The following is a 25,411-nucleotide window of genomic DNA, read 5'->3' as shown; positions in this document are numbered from 1 at the left end:
CACAGTTATAACTTCTATTCAGTGCATAACAAGTCCCAGATTTATATTTTATGATTTGAAATGAAAAATGGCTTAAAAAAACATGGAGCTTCCCTGCAAATTGAAACACAGTAGAAACGATGCGTATGTCTATATTTCTCTTTGGGCTGTAGAGGCATAACAAGCTTAGCCAAGAATTACATAAAGAACTCATTTTCTTCTGCCAGTTGCACAGGTGAGAATTCCAATTAAACTCCAAGTCCTTGCATACATATTTATGACAAATATAAAAATCTGATCTCAAGGACTTTTCTGTTAAAATAAATACTTTGTGAATATACACACTGAACTTTTTATGCCTCTATGAAGAAAATGAACATTGGGTAAGAAGATGTTAAGAGTTAGCTGTAGAACTCATCAAGAACTGAAATGACTTCAGACATGAGCTGATATTTGGGTTATCTATGGAGTTTCTTTTACTTTTTTTTTACAGTAACTGCAATTAAATTAGGATAGAAGCCTTGATTTAATTCTAAAACTACTTTTTTGCTCCAATCTTTTAAACTTTAGAGACAACAGTAGCTTAAAAACCATGACTCAGATTTGGAGGGACTTCTGTTATATGCATATGTGTCTGTCTGCTATTTACTGTGAAGCTCTGAAGTACAATTCTTGCCTGTAATCTATTTCAGATAACGACAGGATTTCTTTTGTAAATCATATAAAGTACAAGGACATTGCTCATCTGGGTTTACGTTCTGAACTTTACTAGATTATATGTCCAATAGAAATAGACAAATGACTAATACATATTCTAAATGCTCAAGGCAGACTACTGATAAATTTACCATACAAATATGAGGGCATTAAAGGCAAAAATGAACAGTGTCTGTCTCTGCAGTAATGTTCCCTCTTTGTCATGGTAGCTCAGAAGATGCCACAGAAGAGATGCCAGCTAAGGAGCTCAGGAACACCCAACAGATCTATCAGGTCTGACTTTTATTAATTATTAGCACAGTTCTGTATTGTTTGGATTACCACAATTTATGGTAAACCAAAGCTGACTTTGATATTTTTTGCCTTTTTTTTTTTTTTTTTTTTTAACTTTCGAAGCAATGGTCTCTTCTTTGTTTCTAAACTTGAGAAACGATATAGAGACTCTCTTATTTTATCTTATGTTATCTCAACAGGTTACAATTGCTATTTCTAAAGAATCTGTGACTCCCCCAGACATAAGTCAGAATCTCAATTTGTTAAAATCTTGTAGAACAAGAGTAACATTCTGCACGTTAGCAGAAGATCCAATAGCAGTTAGGACAGAGCAATACCTCTCTGCTTAAAATATCTTCCATAGATATCCCTTAGCATCCTCTGGGACTGCCAGCAGGATCAAGAAACCCTGAAATTGCCCAGAGGACATAAATAAAAGTCACCATAAAGTTTTATTATACACGTCTAATGTTACATGCTTGGGACTACAGGCATTTTCAGCAACCAGTCTGTGAAGCACGTTAAGAAAAGTTACTGTTGTAAAAGTTACCATATATTGTGTTTGCCCCCTTTCTTGAGCTTCGGATTAAGAGGACAGTCAAATTCTATTATGAATATAATTTATATATCCCAAGTGGATCCCTACGTATCAAAAGCATGTAAAATTTGATGCTGACCTATCCTACTGCGCTACCTTGTGAAGAGCACAGGCAGTAAACCAGAAATCTTTGCAGTGAAAAATCTGTCTCAGCCATCTTACTGTTGTTGCTATAATTTTCCATTTTGTTTTTGTTTGTTTGCTGCTTTTTTTAAATAAGGGGCAGTACTGCTCCTCTGTGCACAAGGAAAAGAATAATGAAGTTCACCAACGTTTCCTTCCTGCTATCATTTTCTTCTCAGACAGAAGGAGGTTATATTTGTAGTACAGAAACAAACACAGAAGTATAGAACAACAAATCTGAAAAAAAATAATATTTAAATCAGGAGGAACAGCTACTGTCTCAACCTACGATGCTTCCGTAATCCCTACAGTACCTAAATATACTGGATTAAGCACAACCAGCACGACAGTTGTTGTACCAGTTTTCCTCATAAATCATTGATTCAGAGAAACCAAGTTCTCAAACTTAACGTTATATGCTGTCAGAAACATAATATGGGTCATGTAGCAATAAAACACACTTTAAACAAATCAGTAACAACAAAACCAAAATCAACAGAATTAACTGATTAAACATTTATCTCTGTCCTATCTGCCCTCACACTGATATCTACTACCTTTTTGAGTTGGTTACTAATTGAATGCATTGTTCAGCTTTCCTAAGTTTGCCCCCAGAAAACCCATGCATTTTTATTAGGGCTCAAGCAAGCTATAATCTAAAAATGTAGAAAAACTTCACATAAGTAATAAAAATTCATACTCCCTCTCTTCCTCATATATGCTTATATAATAGGTAGGAATAAAACAGATAATTTTCATACCTGTGCTGAGACAACACTAATGCTGTCAAAACCAAAATTTCCATTGCTCTCTACGATGGCTGAATTTGCGTAACAAGTCACTCCATTGCTGGATGATGGTGGTTTGGAGGGACTAGTCTTATCCTTAGATTGATTCTGTTCACCATTTTCTAAGTCGTTATGGCCAGGCTGGATGACAAATAAATAAATAGGTAGCTTATTAAATAAAAAGTGAAATAACAAAGAAATATAGACCTTAAAAGAAAATGCACTGGGCATTTCATATTTGTGTTACTTTGCTTTCAAATACCAAGTAAATGTTTAAATGAGCAGCAATAAATCATTTAATATTTAAAATTTTAGATGAACTCCAAATTTATTTAGGTTCCCAATATATTTCTTACTTTCAGCTAGCCAGAAAACTCCTCAAACACCTGTGAAATTTTTTCACTGTTATACCTTTATGTAGAGCCTTTCAAAACCAAATGCCTTCACCATTAGTATCAACATTTGCTAGTTATTCACAGCTGCTTACAAAGTAGAGCTGTTACTAAAAATAAAGTGCAAATTATTTTTTCCCATTTTTCATATAGCCATTGCAAACAAGGTACAACTGGGTCCCTGTTATTTTCAATAGCATGATCGGTTTGAGAGCAAAGACCCAGACCGATGTAAGAGTAGCTACAGAAGACAGTTTTCTTGGCAAGACATGATTAGAGTCCAAAAAGTTTGAGAGGCCTTTCTCTGATACAAATTCAGTCTCATCCATGTGTGCACACAGAAATAAAGTACTCTGACATATGGGTAGAAAGCAGATGTTGTGTAGTACTTAGATAACTGCAGTGCCACTAACGCAGGTTTGTGTACCAGAGCACAGCGGAACACAGAGCTAGTCACTGCAGGTGAGATTCACAAACTGTCAGCACAAACAAATTGAACTTTACAGATGAATAAGATACATATGTTACAGTGATATGTCCTGCCCGGACAGGAGCTCCAGAGGGATACTCCACTCTCTTCAACTTTTACATATTTCCACTTTTTTTCTTCTGATGTTTAGCTAGCATACTGCAGATTTGGCCTTTGAAGGCAGCTAGAGCATATACCAGTGACATCAGACCACACACACACACACACACACACACACACACACAAACACACACACACACCTGGATTCTATTTCCAGCTCTGCTTGTAACTTCCTCAAAAAAGTGAGATTGCTTTACATCTCCATATGGATTTAAAACAGATGCATCAGAACACTCAGTAATGCTGAAATCCTCAGGAAAAAAAAAAAATCCCACATCTTATCAAGCTATCGAGAAGCTCATAAAAAATAACATTTACTTTAAGGTAAAGCTTGCACACTTAGCTTTTTGTTACCTGATTATAGATTTTTAGTATCACTTTAAGAATCCTTTCCACAAAGAAGAGAATATAGAATCCTCCAAATACAGCAACTGCTTTCTCAATGTAGTTATCTACATGGGAATCAAATCCAAATGCCTAACAGAAGATAAAAGCAATGCAAATTAGACTGGAATCTTAGTACATTTCCATAACAATTTCCCCCACAATACACAAATACTCTACAAAAATACAGTCTTTCTACCAGCCACAAGTTTCAATGAGGCAGAAATCATGAAAAATCCTGATCCTTCTAGATTTTTTTTTCAATATGGATTAAATACCAGCAGAGTTTTAATACAGCAGAATTTTACATGCAGGATGTAGTAGTTAACTGCAAAATTAGGAGGTCTAATTTGGAACAAATTTAAGACCATTAGAACTTTATCCAATCCATTCCTCTTTCTGTCTAGAGGCAAAATAACCCTTGGTCTTCCCCAGGTCACAGGAACACATGGATCTTGATGGCTCTGCCCACCCAGACAGAGAGGGAAGCTAGTGTCACTGATGGCCAACCACAACCCTCTGGAGACTTCAACCTATACTCTCAGAAGACCACTGCAGCATGCTTTTAGAATTAATACACTTTGGAAACTATCATACAAAAAAGTAAAGATTTTCCTTGCTTACCTCTGGAATGAGCTGGAAGATTGCATTAGAAAAGAGAGTACCGACGGCCAAGCCCACAAAGTAGGTTAAAATCTTAGGGAAATAAGACTTCTTTAAGAGAGGAGTTAAAATAAATCCCAGAAGTGATGCCAAGTTAATGATAGTCACAGCTAGGAACCCAAATCCCCAAACTGTGGATAGAAAACAAACACAGAAATATTTAAAAAGTTAGTATAAAATTCACTTTGGGCTGCTTGTGATTTTATATAACATCTGAATTGATGTTGAATTGGGAAAAGGTAATTGTTTGCTACTTGCAATTATACTTTATAAAGATAAAAATTATAAAAGCACAGATATTTAAGGCATATACCCACAGAAGGGAAATACATGGACATATTGTCTGGGACTACCATACTAAAAACTGAAATTGGGCTAATATCTGGGATATACAATATCTGCTGGAGTAAATCAGATCTCTTTACAGTCAGTGAAGATTAAAAACTTGGGTTTAAGTCAACAGTCAAAGTAACATTGTCTTAAGATGCAAAATCTTGCTAGTCCCAGGGTTAGATCTAACTGTCATTTCCATAAAAAAGTTCTAGATAGAAAATCTGCCGTCTTGGTTGTACAAGAGCCAAAAGTCCTTCCTGATAAAAAATGATTCCTTCAGATCACCCTGAGGTGGTAATGTGTTGTTCCTGACATTCCTCCTTTTCCCATCATTCAAAAGGGGGGAGCTTCTGCTTTGCTGAAAACAAAGTCCATCACTACTTATTAGACATGCAAGATGGTAAATACCTAATAACAGTGATTATTACAATAGAGAAATGAATGCATATAAAGAAGTTGTTCTATGTTCAAAAAGATGGACACCAGGAGAAAAATCTTTAAGAAGCAGCAAATGCACCTGGTTTGGCCATCATTTAGCTTCCTTCACCATATGCATAGTTTCAGATTTTCTGAGTTCAGACACTAGGGCTTGTAATTATTTTAGTGTCTGACCTGTAGGTTGCAGGAGTTTTGCTGGTTTTTTTTAATAGCATCAAAACATTTTGTTTCTGTGTAGCTACAGTTTTACCCAGTTCTATCTCAAGTCCCTGTGAGTACAAAGAAGCCTTAAGGGTTGCACTGAGAAAGTCTACAATGCTGCCTCAAGTGAAACCACAGAAATACAAAGATATGCACACGGACAAAGAGTTTGTTTTTAAAAATCAACCACAAATTACAATCAAAGCCAACACAATGGTGGACATACAAGAACAGTTTGGTATAATCCAAAAAGCTGCATCAATATAATAGCCTCATTATAAGTTTTGCCATATGTACGTAGAAAAGTAACCATAAATTCCTTTCTACATAGCAGAAACAAACAGATCAGATTGACATCTGCAGCCCAACTTTCCTGTAACACTAGATTAGCAAACACACTAGACCAGGTTCATCACCTGCAACTGGGATTGCTACACATCGTTTGCACAGAGATACAATTTCTGTATGTGATGAATTTCATATTGTGTAAAGAACAGGAAGGACAGCACTAGAAGCATTCAAAGCATTTGCAAGAGGTACGTCAGTGCCAAGCAAAATATTCACTTGCCACGTTTTAGAGAGAAGGAGATAGAGAGGGATAAATAGACCATTAGATGCAGTTAGATTCACTAAGCTGCACAGGAGCTTCACTCCCATTGCAATACAGGACAGTCAAGCTTGTAAACGTCTTTTAGAAATCAAATCTATAATAAATAAGTGTCATTATGAATCACACACCGCCATTTGGGATTACTATAGAAGAGCAAGTCTCTCATTTTAAGACAATAACAATTCCTACATATTTTTCCTGAGAAAAATACACATTTTAAACTGAGTTAACAAAACTAAAAACAAATAAAATCTTTTTTGGATATAAAGAATTTAGGTTACATGCCCAAATTACTTCACTAGACACAGGACATTAGAACAAGTTTCACAAATTATGATTTAAAAAACCTGTCACTACAAATCACTTTCTACAACTAAAGAGGATAAGTTCACAAATTGTGTGTGTAAAACAGAGGATGCCAAAACAGCAGAAGAATGGAGCTTAAAAGCAAGCACAGAAAAACTGGGTATTGCCAAATTCTGAAAGTTCCCACAATATTACATGCTTTTCCAAAGTATGGTCTAACACTCATGCTGGCATTGCTTGTTCAGAACAGCCACATGTACTGAGACACTTAACATGAAGTATATGCAGTAAATGAAATACCTGTCATCACACTGTATGCTTAATGCTGCAGGAGATGTCTCAAGGTACAAAAAGAATCTGTGTTTGCAAGTAGAGATATAGTCTAATCCACTGGTATGAATTATTCCCATTGCCCCTTTTGTCATTATTCCCTTTTGTTCCCCATTTGCTTTGGAATTTAACATATTGATTTATTACTATTACTATATTACCCCATGATTATACTATTATGGGAATTGTTACTTTAAAGAAAATACTGCAAACTGATGGGGGGGGAGCAGGGAGAGAGTGATAAGATTCCAAGATAACCAATGCTGTCAAAATTGCTTTACTGCTGTATTATAACACCATACCATGTATGCACCATTCTCTTAAAATGGTTTTTATTCACTAGGACTCTATCCACACTAAGCCTTCCATGAGTGAATACTCCCTGGAAAACAGGTTTGTCTGAGATCATGTAACAGAGCAGAGCACTGAAGCACAGTCCACCCTGATACTGTGACATGGACAGTTTTTGCCATCAACCACTCAATGTCTCTAGAACTCCAGCCCCAACAAAGAGAGTACTCAGATGCCAAACCAAGAGAAATCAAAAAAATAGGCAGCAGGAGAGTAAGTCCCCCTCAAAACTCCAGTGCTCAGTATTATTCCTTACAAGAAGCGGGGACCCTTGCTCTAGGCCTTCCTGAGGCAGGCTCAGGCTCCTCATGAGCAATTTCCTAAAAAGAAGAGGAAATAAGGGTGTGAAAGACTTTTTAAAAAGCCAAGAGGATTGCACAGAATAGCAATTAGCCTTGGACGTTTATAGCTATTTCATGCTGTTCCATACCACTCCCTATCACACTTCAGAGGGGTGAGAAAGGGTAGGAGGAAACAAGTGTTTCAGCTAGGTTAGATATTAGATACACAAAGCCCAAGGAAAAATGATACACTATACACTGTCTTTTAACTTCTAGTTTGCTTATGCAACACCTCTTTAATGCAAGTAGCTGCCCCATGAAGTTTACTGAATTCATTTCTTCTGTATGCCTTATCTGTTCATACTTTGGATATTCTTAAAATGCATGAGAGTCCCTAAGCAGAAAACTCAGAAGCACAACTGGAAATATGCCTTGTGAATTTTGCATGATGGACAGTAGTAGAAATCAACTGCTCTCAATATTGCCACAATACAGATTCATTTTTTCCTGGGGCGGGGATGGGGGGCAACACATAAGTCTACAGAGGATATACATGCATTAAAGCCTACTTTTGGCTCTGGATCTTTCTGTGAATTTCCCTGTCACAGTCTCACATACTTGTGGTTTTTAAAAACTCTAAGCATGGGCCTTGCAGATTTCTTGAGCTGCAGGCAAGGGAGGGGCAGAGAAAACACTGCCTTGCTTATCTGTCTACTGGACACTGCTTCTGAGCCATCCGGATAAAAGAAAAATAGGAGTGGTGGTCTACATGCCTTACATGATCAACTAGATATCAAGCCTTCTGCACACAACCTATCCAAACAGTGCCTCCCAACAATAAATAACTAAACAAACAAACAGTACCAAAAAAAAAAAAACAACAAAAACAAAAAAAAAAAAAAAAAAAAAAAAACCAACAAAACAAACAAACAAAAAAAACAGATCCCACTACGCTATGGTGCAGATACTAAAAGCTTCCTGAAAATGTGCCCTCATAAGATATAAATAATCTAAAACAATCATGATAAATCAATGCCACAATGCTAGTGATTAATCAAATGTAGTTCTTATTATTCACAGAAACAGGTGAGTTTTAGGAATGATCAGTAATTCCTAAAAAACATTACATTATTTATAATTATTTATACCAATTGAAATGTTACTAATGCTGGTATTTTGAAAGTTATGAAAAACGTTGCAGTACCTCTGCTAATAAATATTCTCATTTGGCACATGCTCATTCGACATCTCATCTTTTACATCTAGTCCCCAAGAACAATGAATTTGGATGTCACACATTTGGTCCTTACCAATGGAATGAGAGATTTTGTCAACTAATTGGTTCTTCTCTATTATGTTTTTGGTTTTTTTTTCACCATGCCTTAGGTTCCATGCAATCTAATCAGAGTATCAATGAAATAACTAACCTTGTAAAGAATGTGGTCTAGATGCATCCACAGAATTTTCCTGATGATCACACGGGTGAAAAATTAACTGTTGCAAAACAGCAGGACATACTGTAGAGAAGTCTGAATTTGATATGTGACTGTTGTTTGGTATTCCATGCAAAGAAAAAATTTCCTCTCCAGTCAGGCACTGCAACAAAAAGGATTTTTGGCAATATAAATAATAAAAATAAAGAAAGCCATCCACAGAGAAACAGAATCACAGAATCACAGAATCACAGAATCACCCGGGTTGGAAGGGACCTCAAGGATCATGTAGTTCCAACCCCCCTGCCTAGCAGGGCCACCAAACACACACATTCAGATCAGGTTGCCCAGGACCCCGTCCAATCGGGCCTTGAACACATCCAAGGACGGGGCATCCACAACCTCCCTGGGCAGCCCGTTCCAGGGCCTAACCACTCTCCTTGTAAAGAACTTCCCCCTAACATCCAACCTAAATCTTCCCTCCTTCAGAAACCCAAGAATTATGATGTAAAAACACTCCAACATATTTTCAAAGTAGTGTACACACTCTTTGCACACTGCTCATGAAAACATGGCAACTGCTTAATGTGAAGCAGAAGGAAATTTAGGTATTTTAAGATAACTTAAAATAAGTGAAACAAGTTTTACATTTATGTTTGCAAATATTACGTGCCGTGAATCAGGGCAGACAAATGTTACGATATATTTGTTAGTATAGCCTCAACATAATTTAAATCCCATGTAATTACAAAATAATTAAATTTAAGAACAGACCAGACACAGTTAAAAATCTTAGCGATGGAATAGCATCAGAAAAGGATTGGTAATTCAGTGACTGCTTACTCCTATAAATGACTGCTTCTACCTCACAGAAATGTCTCATATTATTTCCTCAAATTAACCGTTCTAGAACAGCCCAAACGTTAACAGCATTAAAGACTTTTCATTAATTTTATAGGCAACAACTATTAACAACAACCACTGTTTTGTAAAACCATCCCATACTCCAGTGAAATCCACTGCTACTTTGGATCTTCACTTTGCCTTCGGCTCAGGACACCACAGTACCTAATGGCCAAAGATAAATGTGCATAGTTGTGCTAAACTAGGCCTGGTCCTTCTCTTGGTTATTTTCAACCAAAAAGATAAAATACTTAAATAACAATAAAATACTTAAAACACATATTTATGGGGAAAAAAAGAGCACTTTCACATTAAATGTTCCATACCACTAAAGACTTTCATCTAATGATTTCCACTTATTCATATTCACATTCTCTGGCAATGATCAATAAACACACAGCTTTATTTTTTTTTTTGGCTGCAAACTAAAGTAATTTAACATGCTAGTGTACAATATACACATATTAAGGATGAGTCTCAAGACAAAAAGTGCTTTCTTTCAATATGAGACATCAATTCAGCACACAGCATGCTCTGTAGCGTATCTCAGTGTCACTGCAAGTGTAGAGAGTATCGGAAGCCTTAACAAATTACCAGTGGTCACTCCCTACTCTATACAGTCTCCCCTGCACTTCTCCAGTAATTCAGGATTATTCATAAAGCAAATTTATTCTGGAGACGAGCCAAAGTAACTACAACTCACTTATTTCAACAGAGCTGCCTCCATTTCCATTAAAAAATGTTTTCCTAACATTGTCCAAAAGGTGAAAGGTATGCACATATCATTTTCATGTGATTATTTCTTGTTTAGCTGAGAGGAAAACCTTTGGGCCAATTCAAGCGACTTCAGGCAAATTATATCCAGAATGTTTCTGCCCTTCTTCTTGAATGACCCCGTCTAATTTTTTTGTTTGTTTGTTTGTTTTAAAGCATGTTGACCCATTTAGTCTCAGAGGAACTGCTGCACAGAGAAATCATCACTGAAGACAAGTTTTTTTTACAGCTCAGTAGCTGAACTTCTGAGGCTTTCTATACTGCATTTAATCATTTTACCCTTAAATCTGCATTATGAAATAATGCGGAATATATGAGTAATATTCCCAGTACGATACAAAGAGAGGATAGTTGTGGTCTATAGGAATAGTTACTATACTGTGCTTCTAGTATTATCAGCTAGTTGAAGAGCCATTTGTGGAAGGCTGCAGTGAATGGCTGTTAGAAAAACAAGCCAGTGTGCACTGAGGTTCATGATGTAGCTACCTCAAAAATAGTTAAATATCTCTTTCCTAGAAATATAGAATGGATGACTAGTAATTTTAAATACTAGTATGTTAATACTAGTTTACAAAGGAAAACAAACAAATATTTTTGTTGGAGCAAAAAAATATCAATTTGACAAGCATGAATTAGTAAACTTGTGGCTTACAAAGAAATGAGAAATTTCATTGGACAAGAGCGCTTTTATGCAAGGGCAAGAAACAGCATTTTATTTAATTACTATTATTATTTTGATCAGGGACAAACCCAGATGATAACAACTCCTGCAAACGATTCATTGTTATGAGTCACCTCATCTTCTCAGCAACTCCTACATTCATCCAAGGGCTGAAACGCAAGCTTGTGTGAGTTCACAGACACAATTAAGAGACTAATTAAAAGATTCAATCACTTGGAAGTCTTGAATTGGAGCAACTTGTGTTTGCACACTGCAAAACTGTATTTATCTTTGGAGGATAAATACATTAAGACAATCACATTACTGTAAAAACTCAAGCTATTTATTTTGTAAGACTGACAGGTAATCTCAGCAGAAATATGATTTATCCTCATCGAATAGAGGACTGAGGATGATGTCCTGGCTCAATAAGTCTACCATCATGCCTGTCCCTGGCTATTCAGTAAGCCTTGTCATGGTGCTAAAAGTGAGATGACTGGCTGTAATGTGACTGTTACCTAGTCTTTAACTCACAGCTTCAAAGAGGATACAGCATAACTGACCATGTCTCTGAACTGACCAATACAGGATTTTCTTTTAAGACTGTAAATGAAATAAAGTGATGTTCACTTTCCTACAGTCTCTTCACACCAGCATAGCACATATCTATAACAAAAAAAGCAGACACCAGATCACCACATTATTTACAGGAAAGAATGAGATAATTGCTCAGACAAAAATAATGCAAAGTGCCTTTTAACAGGAGAATAAATAAAAGAATGCTATAATGCCAACCATCTTGTAAACATTTCATTCCCCTTTCTGATTTTCTGATGTGTTCTTATCTTTGCTTTACCTTTATCTGTAGCATTCCACATGTGAAGCACTGAGATATCCAACAGCAACCAGTCACTGCAGTTTCTAGATGTTAACAGGTTAAATACTAGGCTAGATTTTTTTGTCACACATCACAGGTGAGAACTGGATACTAGGAGATGATCATGCATTCACTAAGCAGCTCTCAGTAAGAAAGTCCAACCATATGAAGCTACCTGAATACATTTGTGTGCTTTGGGGATTTCATACACACATTCAAGGTAGCTGTTTATGTGGGGAGCTGAAAAATGTCCATGAACGCTGAAATTCACTGGAAATTTTCTAGTAAGTAAGACATGTATAGAGTAGAACAAAAAAGCCTATTTATCTTCTCACTGGCCAGGCAACATCAGATCGTGGTGATGAATCAAGACCATAAGCCACACGCACAGTCAGGACATTCATTCTTCTTTCAAGAAGTACTAGCAAACTAGCAAACATTACCAAAATAAATGAAATAATAGCAGATACCAGCCTTGTTCTACTTTATCCAAAACATCAAACTTACTGTTCTGATTCATTTTCAGGTAAAAATACACAATATCAGAACACTAATGTCAATAATGATTTATACTTTATTTTGTCCAAAGTTTTGTTTTAAAGATAAAATAAATTGCATTAAGACAATATTCAGGTGCAACATAAAAGCTGCATAAATACAATTTTAGAACAGTCCAACTATGATTTTAGCACCTACTGACTACCCCAAAAAATAGAATAAAGAATAAATAGAATATAGAATAAAGGGGGGTTGGAAGGAGAGGAGGGTAGTCTGGCATGATGCAATTACACAAAAAAAGTGTCATATTGGACATCACACAATGTAAATTACTATACATGCCTACAAAGTTTTACATAAGTTTATTTTCAAAACCCCATCATTAACAAATTAAAACATTTTTTCCTCTTGTCTTCTCAAATCAACCTGGAATAAAAGGACAATACTAATAGAGGCTGTTCCTTCCTGTCAGTTTTTGAGGGGTTCTGTCACTGTCCCTTACTGATCTGCTCTCCACTATAAATGACCTCAGGTTTGGATGAGGGGCTATTGATAGCACGGGTGTGTTATCTTCACTGAAAGAAAGGACCTGGAGTCATCCCACTAACTCTGGACACTGAAGTTAGGAACTGAAAGTCTAAGATAATCCTCGTCTCCTCCTACAGTCAGATATCTTTCCAACCTCAGTAGATGACCCAGCCTGCCTGAAAAATACACGATTCACTCTCCAGAAGTACTTATTTTTCTCCATTGAAATTCAGTAGAGTTTGGGCCTCTGGTGCCTTACAACACACAAACCTCGATTAGGCCGCTTTCTGGTTTTGGTGTTGTTTTTTTTTTTTTTTTCCAAAATCAGTGGGTACTCAAAATAATAAGCTTGAAATCACAAAGTTTGAGTCACAGTGTCAAAAATGGTCACACGAGTTACTGAAATAACTGAAATAACAGCACTGAACAAAGCCACTGATGTACTTAACACCCTTGAAGGATCAAGAACCAAGACGTTAAATGCACTTGCTTAAATGGCTGAAAAGTCAATTTTAAGAAGGAATACAAGTAACTTATCAAAAAAGGATACACATTTCAGTACGGCACCCTAGATATTTTTCAAAAAGGACACAATTAAAACAGGTCTGTTTAAAAGAAAACGACTGTTTCAGTTAAGCTTCAAATGATTTATGAGTGTTGGCAGTAATAAGTATTTTTTTCTCTCTGTAGTCTGTGTACGAGGGCTACGTGCTTTTTGCAGAGGGAAAACCTGAAGGAACCACTAAGGAATCTACTCATTTTTAAGCCCTTCTAAAGAAAGATCCTTTTCACGACTGTATTTAACACTGCAAACTCATATTTAGCATGTGTGGCAGGAAATGATTATACACATTTTTTAATACACCGTGTTGGAACGGTGTTTATTTATTAAATTTGAAATAGAAGCAGTGACTCTGAGAAATACTACCACACTTATACTGAATACTATGTTGATTTCAGTGGCATTAACTTCAAATTAAATCCCTGGTCAAAGAAAAGACATCAGAATCACACTGATTCTAAAACAAATTGAGTTTATCCAAGGTTTGTCTCCATTGCTGAGCAAGCAAAGGAGCTTCTGCTCCAAGCACAAAAAAGAGTCTCGCGGTCCTCAGAAAAGTACCTCCTCTGTTTCTTGCTGCGTTGAACCAAACCAGAGCAAACAGCCACCACTGCTTTGCTTTCGTAAGGACATCTCCAGCAGCCTAAGGATTCCCCTTCAGGGAAACTCAGGTATTCTCAGACAGTACACAGATAGGAAATTAAAAGTAACAACACTGCCTGAATTTTGTATGGAGGCACTACACAGAATGAATAATTTCATGAAAAGGGATCAGTATTCCAGTAATATTCTGTCAATACATTAAACACGGTTTTACACGGTGATTTCAGTAGATGAACTGATGAACGCACGCTCTGCACTCCCTTTAGACAAAAGATGTGGAAGTTTCTGAAAGTTTCTTCACGCAAGTGGCGACCAAGTCTTTGCTTTCACACTACAGCTTCACGTTAACACGTCCCGAAGTTGTGCTTACATAAGACCCGGAGGAATACTCCAGCAGATTCTCACGGGCCGTTTGCCCACGCCAAACGCCAGGTGGAGCCGACCTCGAGGGCAGCGCGCAGCAGCCCCTGACGGACGGCAGCGGCTGTCCCGCCGCGGACCTTTGCTCCCTCCTCCCCTCCCTTCCTTCCTCCCCACGAGGAACCACGAAGGCTCCGAGCCGGAACCCTGGCCGCGCTGCAGCCCGGCCCTCGCGGCGGTACCCGTACCTGGTTGTGGTGCAGGTGGGGCAGCGGCAGCACGGCGCTCAACGCGGGCGCGGCTCCCAGCCGGCTCAGTAACGCCGAGAGCTGCCCGGCCGACAGGCTCCGGTTGCTCCCGAAAACGCGCAGCACGTCCTCGGCGAAGGTCGCCGCCGGGCTGCCCCGCACCGCTGCCCCCGCGAGCATCTCCGCGCCACGGCGAGTGTGGCCGGAGCGCGGCCCTTCGGCGGCCCGGCGGGGCGTGGGAGGCGGCGGCCCCTCCCCGTGGGGCGTAGTGGGGAAACGGGGCGGCCCCGGCGCGGCGCTTATCCGCGACACCGCCGGCTTCGGCGCGGAGCCGTCGGGCACGAGCTCCGGGGCAGAGCGGCCTCGCCGAAGCGCCCTATGTGCAGTCTCTAGGCTAGCCAGGCGCTCCCCAGCGCGCACCTGCCGGCAGGGAGCGGGGCCGTCACTGCCGCCGGGGTCCCGCGGACAGCCGCGAGGAGCCCGCAGGCCAAGGTCCAGCTCCACGTCTGGCCCCGCCGCACGGTCCCGGCCGCGCTGTCCCGGCGGCCGAGGCACCCGGACCTTGGAACACGGCGCGGCGGCGCCCGGCAGCTCGGCTCCGTCAGCGCGCCTCTATAGCGGAGCTTCATCCGCGGTTCCACGAGGCCTTCCGAGCGAACAAACGAGGGAAGCAGGGGTATTCCCGAGTCCGTCACCCAAGATACGAGTCCTCGTGCGGCAGGACAGCGGCCGAGCAGCTGCAGCTGGACAAATCGTGCAGGTTGCTCTGTAACTCCCTGCTACAGAATTTCACGTGCTCTCTTTGAATTGGCACTGCTCACTGCGGGGATATGTGTTTTAAAGTTACCTTTTTAAAGCAGATTCTCATTAGGACCTCTGTAGAGACATGCTGAACTGGATATGCTGACACTATCCCTGATTCCAAATTTTCCAAGCCCAGTATTCACACAGTGCGCCAAGCAGGTAGAGAACCAGCAGGGAATCAGCACTGTGATGCAAGCATGGTTAAGATATTTCACCAGCACTTATGCTAATTTGGATGAATGATTCACAAATTTCATATCACAACGCACAAACAATCAACTGAGGAAAAAATAAATAAGAAGTATAACCAACTACCAGAAAGATCCAGAGTGCAACAACCACAGAAATTCTGCTATTGGAAAACTTAAATTCTTTCTGAATTACAGAGCCTGAGCAGATGAGGCACTTTCATGCCTCCCTGGGGGTTGGCAGGTGGAGGTTTACACAGCCTCTACTCCAGCCCAGCTGCCCATTGTTCAGAATTACAGTGCCCATGTGCCTTAGCGGAACCAACAGGAGTGGATGGAGATACTCCACCCTATCCATGGCTCTGCTTACATGTATGTGCATTTTTGATAACTTCAAGAAAAATCAACACAAGTTTTCTTCTGCTATGAAGGGAATCACAACATAGTGTGGCCAGCAGGAGCAGGGAGGTGATCATCCCCCTGTACTCAGCACTGGTGAGGCCACACCTTGAGTATTGTGTTCAGTTTTGGACCCCTCACTATAAGAAAGACATTGAGGCCCTGGAACGTGTCCAGAGAAGGGCAACGAAACTGGTGAGGGGTCTGGAGCACAAACCTTATGAGGAGCGGCTGAGGGAGCTGGGATTGTTCAATCCAGAGAAGAGGAGGCTCAGAGGAGACTTTATTATACTCTACAACTTCCTGAAGGGAGGTTGTGATGAGGAGGGGTTTGGCCTCTTCTCACAGGCAACAAACAGGACCTGAGGAAACTGCCACAAGTTGTGCCAGATTCAGATTAGATATTAGGAAAAACTTTTTCTCTCAGAGAGTGGTCAGGCGCTGTAGAATGGCTGCCCAGGGAGGTGGTGGAGTCGCCATCCCTGGCAGTGTTCAAGAAGGGTCTGGATGAGGAGCTGTGACATATGGTTTAGGAGCTTGTGGTAGCAATGGTAATGGGAGGACGGTTGGAGTAGATGATCTAGTAGGTCCTTTCCAACCTTGTGATTCTATGACTCTCTGATTCTTCTTTCATTACGTGAAGTGGGTCCTTCTAAACCATAATCGAGTGTGTCTATTCCTAGGCACAGCCCTAATCATAGTTAATTATTGAAGACATTCTGAAATTTGAAAGCCTCTATATCGAAGTGTTCCCTATGAACAGTAGATAAACTGGAAACGAGCACATTGGCTAAAGCAGCTACATCAAAACAAGGTGCTGGTGCCTGATTTGTCAGTGCCCTGTAGTGCAGGGCCAAAGAGTTAATTTCAAAATTGATTTAATTTTCAAGGACTTCCTTTTAAATCAGAAATATAAAGGATTATTTAAATTAGTGTAATTAAGCAAATTCAGATTTGCATTCATTCTTACTCATATTTGCATAATGCTGAAAAGTTCAAGGAATTGCTGGATAATTCCATTCAGAATTATTCTCTGTTGCTGATCCTCTACAGAATGAAAATCCTACCCTATTTTTGAGAGACAGCCAACACTTTTCCTCAAGGAATGATGCATTCGTACTGCTTTACTTGAAAAGAAAAAAAGGGTTCCTAAACTGGTCATTACTGAAAAAGATTGCAAGAATAATTGAATCATTAAGGCTCGAAAAGACCTCTAAGGTCACCAAGTCCAACCATCAACCTATCACCACCATGCCTACTGAACCATGGCCCTAAGTGCCATCTTACAAGACCTGAGGTCATGTACTTTCCCAATTGTTTATATAGCATTTGAAGGATTACTTCAGACTTTTTATGTAGTCCTGTGACGTACAGAATCAATCAGGAAGTCCGATCTTTGCTCATCTCGAGCCTGATAAGGCCTAGCCAAATTGTCACAGAGCCAAACTCTCTCAAACAGCTAGAACAATTTTTTTGGTACAGTGTGAAACAAATATTTCCCAACAGTACTTCACGGTCCTGATTCACCATTGTTTTGCTTCCCACTCTGTTCACACCTGTGTAACGTTACTATCAAATGTAAACCAGCACCAGGTGCCAGTGCAGCAGATGGTGACTGGCAGTGCTCAAGATGTCAGTCAGCTTCCCTGATCTCCTGAAGGGCCAAATCCTCTTTGAATTGGCTTTGTTTTCAGAAATTCAGTAAAGCTGTAGCTTCACATCAAAGCTAGCGTGATTTGTGATCTTCTTACTTTCTTTTCTCAAAGTGAGAAGAATCTTCTGTGTCCATTTTCATTCAAACCAATTGAAATAATCTACTTGAAAACAGCAGTCATAATCCCATAGTTTGGCAGGTAAGACTGACACACTCATTCCTTGCATTACTGTTTGCACCCCTTTTCTCTCTTTGTTGGATTAGCTACTTAAGTAGGACTAAAAATGATATCCTGTAACTGCACTTTCTCAAATGAGATGATGTATGGCCATAGATATTTCAAAGTATCTAGATAGATACTTAAAAATATTAGACTGACACCTCCAACACATTTTTTCCCCAAAAATATTTTTCTTTATGTGATCTCTCAGCAGTTCTATTTGTTCATATTCAGCATGGCCAAGATGACTCCAATAATCACAGCAACTATATGTAACATCCCATGCCTCATAGACAAATCAGAGATTAGCATAAGGTCATGACTGTTTTATGGAATTGAGGTATAGCAATAAAATAACATGTAATACTTCTAGTGTCAACCCAAATTTTTTTGTTTTGACATGGCCAAGTGCCATCTCCACTTTTTAGTAAGTATAGACCTGTAACTTACAAATTCAGTAGCTATCGAACTACTCCTTAAATATAAGTCTGAAAGTTAGGTAGAAGCTTGCCTGTAGGCAAGCTCACCAAGTATGTGCCAAGGTGAAGCCTCTAATACAACAAGGCCAAACTGAGGCAGTTTCTTTTAATCTTTAGATTATGGAAACCTGAAGCACCATGTGTATGAATTACTGTGGATTTAGTCCACACAACTGTGGAATACATTTCCATTTATATCTAATTAAATACAAGTGTGCGTAAACACAAGAGAGGTATTTAGAATATTATACAATGAGATAATTTATAGGAAAACCTTGTGTACTTCCATTGTTTTAGAATACTAGTCATCTACAAAGCAAATAAACACAGCTCAGTGAAACAGAGAGCTCTTACTGTTTCCAACATTCTGTTCACTTTCACTTAGGGCATGAATGCATCTGACTTCAGGGATTTAACTGAGCTGGTGAACATGTGCTAGAAAATCACTGGAGAGGAGTGAGCACTGTCAAAAGATAATGCTGATGCTGGGTCTTCCTTCAGCAATTTGAGCAGAAGTGCAGAACAAATATCTCATTCACAGTCACACACAAAAATCAATAAATAGATTTTAATTCTGTACCAGCTTGTTCTAGACTCCATGAGAATTCATTGAAGGAAAAAAACAACAGCAAAGCAAACAACCCCCTTTGTTAGGGTTTCTCAGGAAGGCAACTAAACTTCCAGTTACAAGTAGTTGTTGGGCTATCTTAATACACTAGTTTCTCCTTTCCTTTTCTAATTAAAGAGTGTTTTAGTGTTCACCTTTCCCCCAATCCTTTATTTTGCAAGTCATTTCCCTCAGTTGAGCAAAGTATGAGAGGAAAGAAAATTCATATATTCGCTTAGCATTCTATCACCAGAGGAAAGTTGTGCACGTGTACAGTGGCATAAACAGCATACTGTTTATGTTAGAATTTCTAAGGTAACTTTGTCATGGCACACTCGTTTTTATAAGTTTTATTTAGTGCTAGAGTTGGATGTTGTAGCATGTGTGTCTGCATGGAACCACTGGTTTTGTTTATCACATCTCAAACATGGAATTGAGTGTCTCAATCCTTAAAAAAAGGCATTACAATCAAACAAAAAACCCACCACAACCCTTTAAGGTATACTCACAATCAGTCATGGAACAGAGTATTGAAAGAGCTACAGGATAACACTATGCAAACATCTAGTAGGAGCACATTTCCTGAGCAAGTTAAAGATTTAGAAGAAAAAAGACTTAGGAATTTACAACTTAAGGTCAGATGAAAAAAAAAAAAAAATCACAAAAGAAATCAAAGAACTATATCAATACCAATACTACTGGTAGCAAAGATGGCTGAAGAAGTATGTGATAATCGACAATTTTACAATTCGATTCTCACATTGGTTCCTTATCCTAAACCTAAAATCCTGTGGAGGATTTAACAGTTAACAGTTAACTAACACAACAATTTAAGCCAGTTAACAATTTCAAAGGTTTCAGAAGATCAAACACTATGTTTATCCTTTGGGTCCATTTATGCTCTTCTGGTAGAAAACAGAAGAGACTCTGGCAAAGCAGACAGAGAATGAATTAGAAAAGTAATTTGTACGTGGAGAATTAAGAAAACTCCACAGCCTATTTGCTTCATAGCATATAAAAGGTTTCCTCTCAAGCATGTCCAGCAAGGAGTAAGGAAATATAAGAGTTCAGGTCACTTTATTCCCTGTGTTTATGAGCTTGTGAGGTACACCAGTGGATACAAAATGTTTATAGGCCTTAAGCTTCAGAAGCAGATGACTGCTATAGATAAGGAAATGGACTCTCTAAATCCACCTGTGCAGCTGTCAAACCATACAGGCATGAACTGATCTTAAGACTTAAAGGGTGGTAAAGATATTTTTTAGCACACATGCAGGAAGAACTAAAAAACTTTCTGAGCAAGTACCACTAAGTGTAAGAAAGCAAGTTAAAAAAAATGGTCTTAGGCAACTGTCCTAGCAATGATTCACTTTGGAGGGTGAGTGTAAACCACCATGCAATAGAAGAGCACAGCATAAGCAGTGAGAAAGTAGATAACCCGCAGTTTACTGCTTGACAGAGTTGTTGAAATTCCTAACATAGTTGCTGGCTGTTGCTTATGGTTCTTTAGGAAAGAAAGATTCACCATCTAATCCCTGTAGGTTAGCACAGTTTCAGACGTCACAAAAGTGCAACTGAAGTAATAGTTTAGCAGCAGAAGGCACCTCAAAAATGACCTCCATCTGAGGATCTCAGGACAATGGAGTTGAATGTGAAGATCTGACCAAAAAAAACTCTGTTAGTAAAGGCAATACTACATTTATTTTTAAAGATTGGGAAAGCGCTGCTCAGAAATAGTTAAGAACAATGATTTAAATACAAACAAGTGCACAGAATCCTGTGTTAACTCATACTTCACACCAGCCCCTACAGAAAAGCTTTGTGTAATCACTGTTCAAGAAGGCAGTGAAGTCTATAGGATTAAATTTCTAAATGAGAGAAGCACAAAAGATGAGACCAAATTTGAGATCTATATTAAGCACCATACTAAGATTGCGTTTTTAAAATAATTCACTTCAGGATGTAAAAAGACCTATTACTTAAGGACATGCTGTAGTTTTGTTGTGTGGAGGTAAGAAACCAGGTTAAACATTGGCTGACAATAGAATCAACAGTAATGTGGGAGAAGCACAAGCACCTCCTATTTCTAGCAACAATCACTAAACACAGGTAAGAGATGATGCTCCCTAACTGACCTAGACTTTTAAATGACGTCATTTCTACGGTTGCATTCATCACTGACAACTGTGAGATAAACAGTAGGCATACGATTTGATGTGTGGCAAAACTGACACACAACAGAAATAGCTGTTATCAGGTCAAGCAGCAACTGCAGAGAGGCCAGACAAGTTTTCTTCCAAAGACCAGCTAACGCAGAGCATTAGAACATGATCTTTGGATTTCACAGCACGGAAGGAATAGGAAGGGAAGGATTTGGAAAGCGTGAGATAATTATTTCTGTTTGGGAGTGGGAAGGCACAAGGAAGAGGAATTTCTGCACTGCAAGAAGAATTTAAAAATGGATCTCTGCTGTGGTCCTACATCCTGATGTTTTTGTGCTTTTATCATCTCCACCAGAGCACAATAAGAAATATGATACCAAGTTCCAGCATAGCCACCCAGATGCTGTTTGACAAATCTAAAATAATCTCACACAAACCAGTAATATCAGGGGCTCTCAGAAACAGAAATGTTTAAGAGAGCAAAAACAGCCAGTTTTTTTTTCCTATGGTGCCCATTACAGCTGGGCTAACATAGTGTATTTTGTTAAGATGTAGAGAGAGCATTGTTAAGAGCAGATAAATTTCCTTGTACTGGCATATCTTGCAGCACTTTCAAGTTCTAAACTTAGACTTTGAACTACATTATTGAAGTATCTGACATTATATTATTAAAAAAACAACGAAATGCACAGGTTTTGCATTGTAAAATTGCCAATTTTGTGATATTTTAGGAATTTTCTAAACCCTTATATTACCAAGCAATGTCATACATGCTTCATTCTGCAAGAGTACTTTACTGGCATTTTATCATCATATTTTTTCTTCACTAAAGTGTTGAAAATATTTGTTGCAATGAAAAAATGAAAAATGAAATAGTGAAAAATGGAAAATAATGGCGCAGTTCAAGATGAGTGACAAATGCACAACACAAATTCAAAATGGATTCACTTATATCTAGCTAGGTTTAATAACTATAATAAATAATGTAATAATGTAATAAATAAATAATGTAATAAATAACGAACGCAATGCAGATCGTCTAATGGTGAGAATACTTACCTTTGCTTATGGAGAAGAAATTCCATCACAGCATCAACTACATAAACATTGTGACTCTGTACTTAGATACTTGCATCTCAGTACTTTCATTTTCTCAGGCATGTTATTTTCTTTTCTGCTTATAATGAAGAACAGAGAGAGGAAAGTTTTCACTTGACTCGTTAGTAACATGAGAGTGTTTAAAATTCAAACAAAACCTCCTTGTCCTGAGAGTACAAGGGGCGGAGGAAGATGCAGCTGGAGAAATAAGTCATTCTTAGTGCTTTATGCCACCGCCTTTTGACAAGAGAGAGGACACTAAGGAGGCCATTCAAGGGCAATACTTCCTGGGTCCCTTGCATCTAGCTTCCTCTCCATACTTTTTATTATGGAGTATTTTCTGGTGAGTGAATTGAAAGCTGAAAGTCATGTCATTATTTATATTATTAAAAAAAAAAAAAAACTACAACAAAGACAAAAGCAAAACAAAACAAAAATGCCTATTCTGAGACATTTTGATAGCTATTAGAAACACAGGGAAGAGATGTTATCCTTATGATGCAAAATTGCTATGACTAACACCTGCTCTAACACAACTGATTTGCAAAGTTTACTAATGTTGCCAGGCAAAGGTTCTTGTATTCACTTGCACATACCCACAATTTTCCTTTTGGCCTTTTTAATGAAATAAAAGGAGTTGCTTGACTCTTGATTATGAAGCACTTGGCAAACATATAATCTTTTTACATAAATCAGAAACACACGGGTTTTGATTTTAATGTTAAGTCTTAATCTTCTGCTACCAGATTCAAGGAATAGAGTAACTGTAATATTAACTAATTGTGGAGTTATTTCCATGCTTGCAAACAACTGCTAACACTCAAGAAAGATTGTTAAACAACTGAAATGCTTCCAAATAATTTATCCAAAATAAGTTTCCATCGGGAAACTGTCATTAACACTTACGTTCTTAAAAATGAGCAATTGCTCTGATTTTAAAGCCATTTCAAATTCCTGATTTAAAATGCAGATTTTACATTATTTTCATTTGATGTCACTAACTACATTTGTCTGAAACCCTTCCAAATGGATACCAGTGAACAATTCAAATTGCTCCTTCTTTAGAAAAAAAAAATATCATAGCAGATCAACGTTACTGATTGTCAGATCAACAAAGTTAAACAACTGAAGCAAAGCAGCCAAATGGAAGTTGAATGAAAGGGATGGCAGGAAACAAACTTTGGTAGAAAGAGATCCTTATTCCTGATCAGCACTGCAAAGCCACAGACTCCATTACTGCTTTTCTGGATTTCGACAGCTTTTTAGTGCAGTATCTGAGCCTGGATCGTACTTCGAAACAGAAGCAATAAATCCAGCTCTTGCTGGTTTTAGTTGCTTTTAACACAAATACATGTCATTGTATCCATGGCCGCCATTAGAGAGGAATTATTATTATATTATTATTATACAGCAGTGTAGCATGAAGTTTTAAAGATATGGATAACAACATTTTTGTAAGACCTAGCTTGCATTATTATGCCATGTGAGGAATACAGTAATGAAAAGGCACAGCTCTCTCTGCCAATTCTTCTTTAAAATGGAGTGGGAAAGAGTATTTATGTTTTAAGTCACAAAAGATATGTACAGCAACAAGGTATCTGGAAGCTAATATGGCAGCCTAATCGCAGAGCACATTAGTGTATGACCAGGCCTGGGAACAACAACAATATAACCAGATCAATTGCCTTTAACAAGCTATATCCCTGTGTTTGCTTACAATAATCAATATTCTTCTCACAATATTTTTGTAGATGTTAATAACACTAAGCGAACTAAGCTTTCACCTCACTAAAAACAAAGAAAAACTCCTTCTCTCCTATCAAAAACAGGATTTGTAGCTCTTGTAGGGAAGGGACTGGAAAATGAGAACCTAAATCAGTTTCACCATTTCTAAAAGATGTGCAGAGACAGCAGATAGGCATGGCTACCAGACACACTGCAGTCATAGTTACCTGTTAGAAGAAGGAAGACAGAGAGGAAGGTCAGGAACTTAAATCAATGGAAGATCTAGTAAACAAGTGTGTTGCTGAGCAGGGAACTGGAATCACCCTGAGACAAATCAATGTGGTGTTACTTTAAATAGCATTGTCACTTCTTCCCTAGCAAACTGTATGAAATCAAACATTTCATTTTTCCCTTAATCTCTAAGTTACTTATTTATTTTGTTAGGGCGTTGACTTTTAGTCTAGTTATAGCAAACCCACAGCATCATCAGGAAATACATGGCACAGCTTCTACCAAGAGGAGATTCACAGCTGTCCTCTTGGCCTGTCCCCATCCTTGAATCCCAGTGACCAACAGCATGGGTTGTGCCCATGCAGTTTTGCTCTGGCAGGTGCTGGCATTCGGCAGCATTCCCAGCAAGCAGACAGTTGCAGGGAGATGAAAACTTGGCTGCAAGTCAGAAAGCCAGCTCACAGAAAGCATGGAAGGATCTGGATGATGCAAAGGTGTTAAACCCCTTTGGTGTTTTCAAAGTCTTGAAACTGCCACAGGCTGCTCTAAACTACACTGTCTGCCAGTAGTTGCAGGCTCTTTTACAGAAGCTAGAACATCATCAACATTTAAAAATCCATTTGAAATTAAGAATAGCCAAATATTTACCAGAAAACTCAGAAGATGTCCCTTCATTATCTTCCAGCTCATGACAGATTAAATTACATGAAGTACCCAAATCATGCTGTGCAGATTACTTGCAGCTCCAAATCTGACTTGAGGCAAGAGATCTATAGTTTTTCCCCTAAATGAAGTCCAGCAAGGGCTTTTTCTTCTGTTGTTTAACAACTGCAATCCTACAGATCCTACACTCACAGATAAGATCCCTTTGAAGTTGCTATTAAAGCTAAAGACAATCCATCACAAAACCAAGTTTTTTTCTAACTTGTATTTTAATGTTGAGGATCCCACATCTAAGTAGTGCATAAAGCAGCAAGGCAAATTCTTCCCCTTTCTCCCCTGCTCTCTGTTCACACGCTTTCAGAACACTTGCATAAGAAC

General features: G+C 38.6%; 1 protein-coding gene across 7 annotated transcripts in view; it reads right to left on the bottom strand.

The window, feature by feature from the left end:
- Positions 1-25,411, bottom strand: part of SLC39A8 (solute carrier family 39 member 8) — a 114,957-nt gene that overhangs the window by 69,656 nt on the left and 19,890 nt on the right. For 4 of the 7 annotated variants that reach the window (XR_006167541.1, XR_006167542.1, XR_006167543.1 and 1 more), the window contains exons 1-5: positions 14,804-14,983; positions 8,784-8,952; positions 4,468-4,637; positions 3,814-3,936; positions 2,452-2,619 (exon numbers count right to left, since the gene is read on the bottom strand). Coding sequence is in view for 4 of the 7 variants with exons in the window: in XM_042811426.1 (XP_042667360.1) it covers positions 2,452-2,619; positions 3,814-3,936; positions 4,468-4,637; positions 8,784-8,952; positions 14,804-14,983 (810 nt within the window). In the remaining 3 variants the exon portion in view is untranslated. Of the gene's footprint in view, positions 1-2,451; positions 2,620-3,813; positions 3,937-4,467; positions 4,638-7,331; positions 7,396-8,783; positions 8,953-14,803; positions 14,984-15,650; positions 15,687-22,375; positions 22,491-25,411 lie in introns of those variants that run through there. The other 3 variants (XM_042811429.1, XM_042811428.1, XM_042811427.1) reach the window with 3 other exon arrangements.

The sequence above is a fragment of the Centrocercus urophasianus genome, unplaced genomic scaffold (assembly GCF_019232065.1).
Source record: "Centrocercus urophasianus isolate 14NV4802_14NV808 unplaced genomic scaffold, USGS_Curo_1.0 seq_13, whole genome shotgun sequence".
Classification (NCBI taxonomy): domain Eukaryota; kingdom Metazoa; phylum Chordata; class Aves; order Galliformes; family Phasianidae; genus Centrocercus; species Centrocercus urophasianus.
The sequence above is the reverse complement of the archived record's forward strand: the minus strand, read 5'-3'. Positions and strand labels throughout refer to the sequence as shown.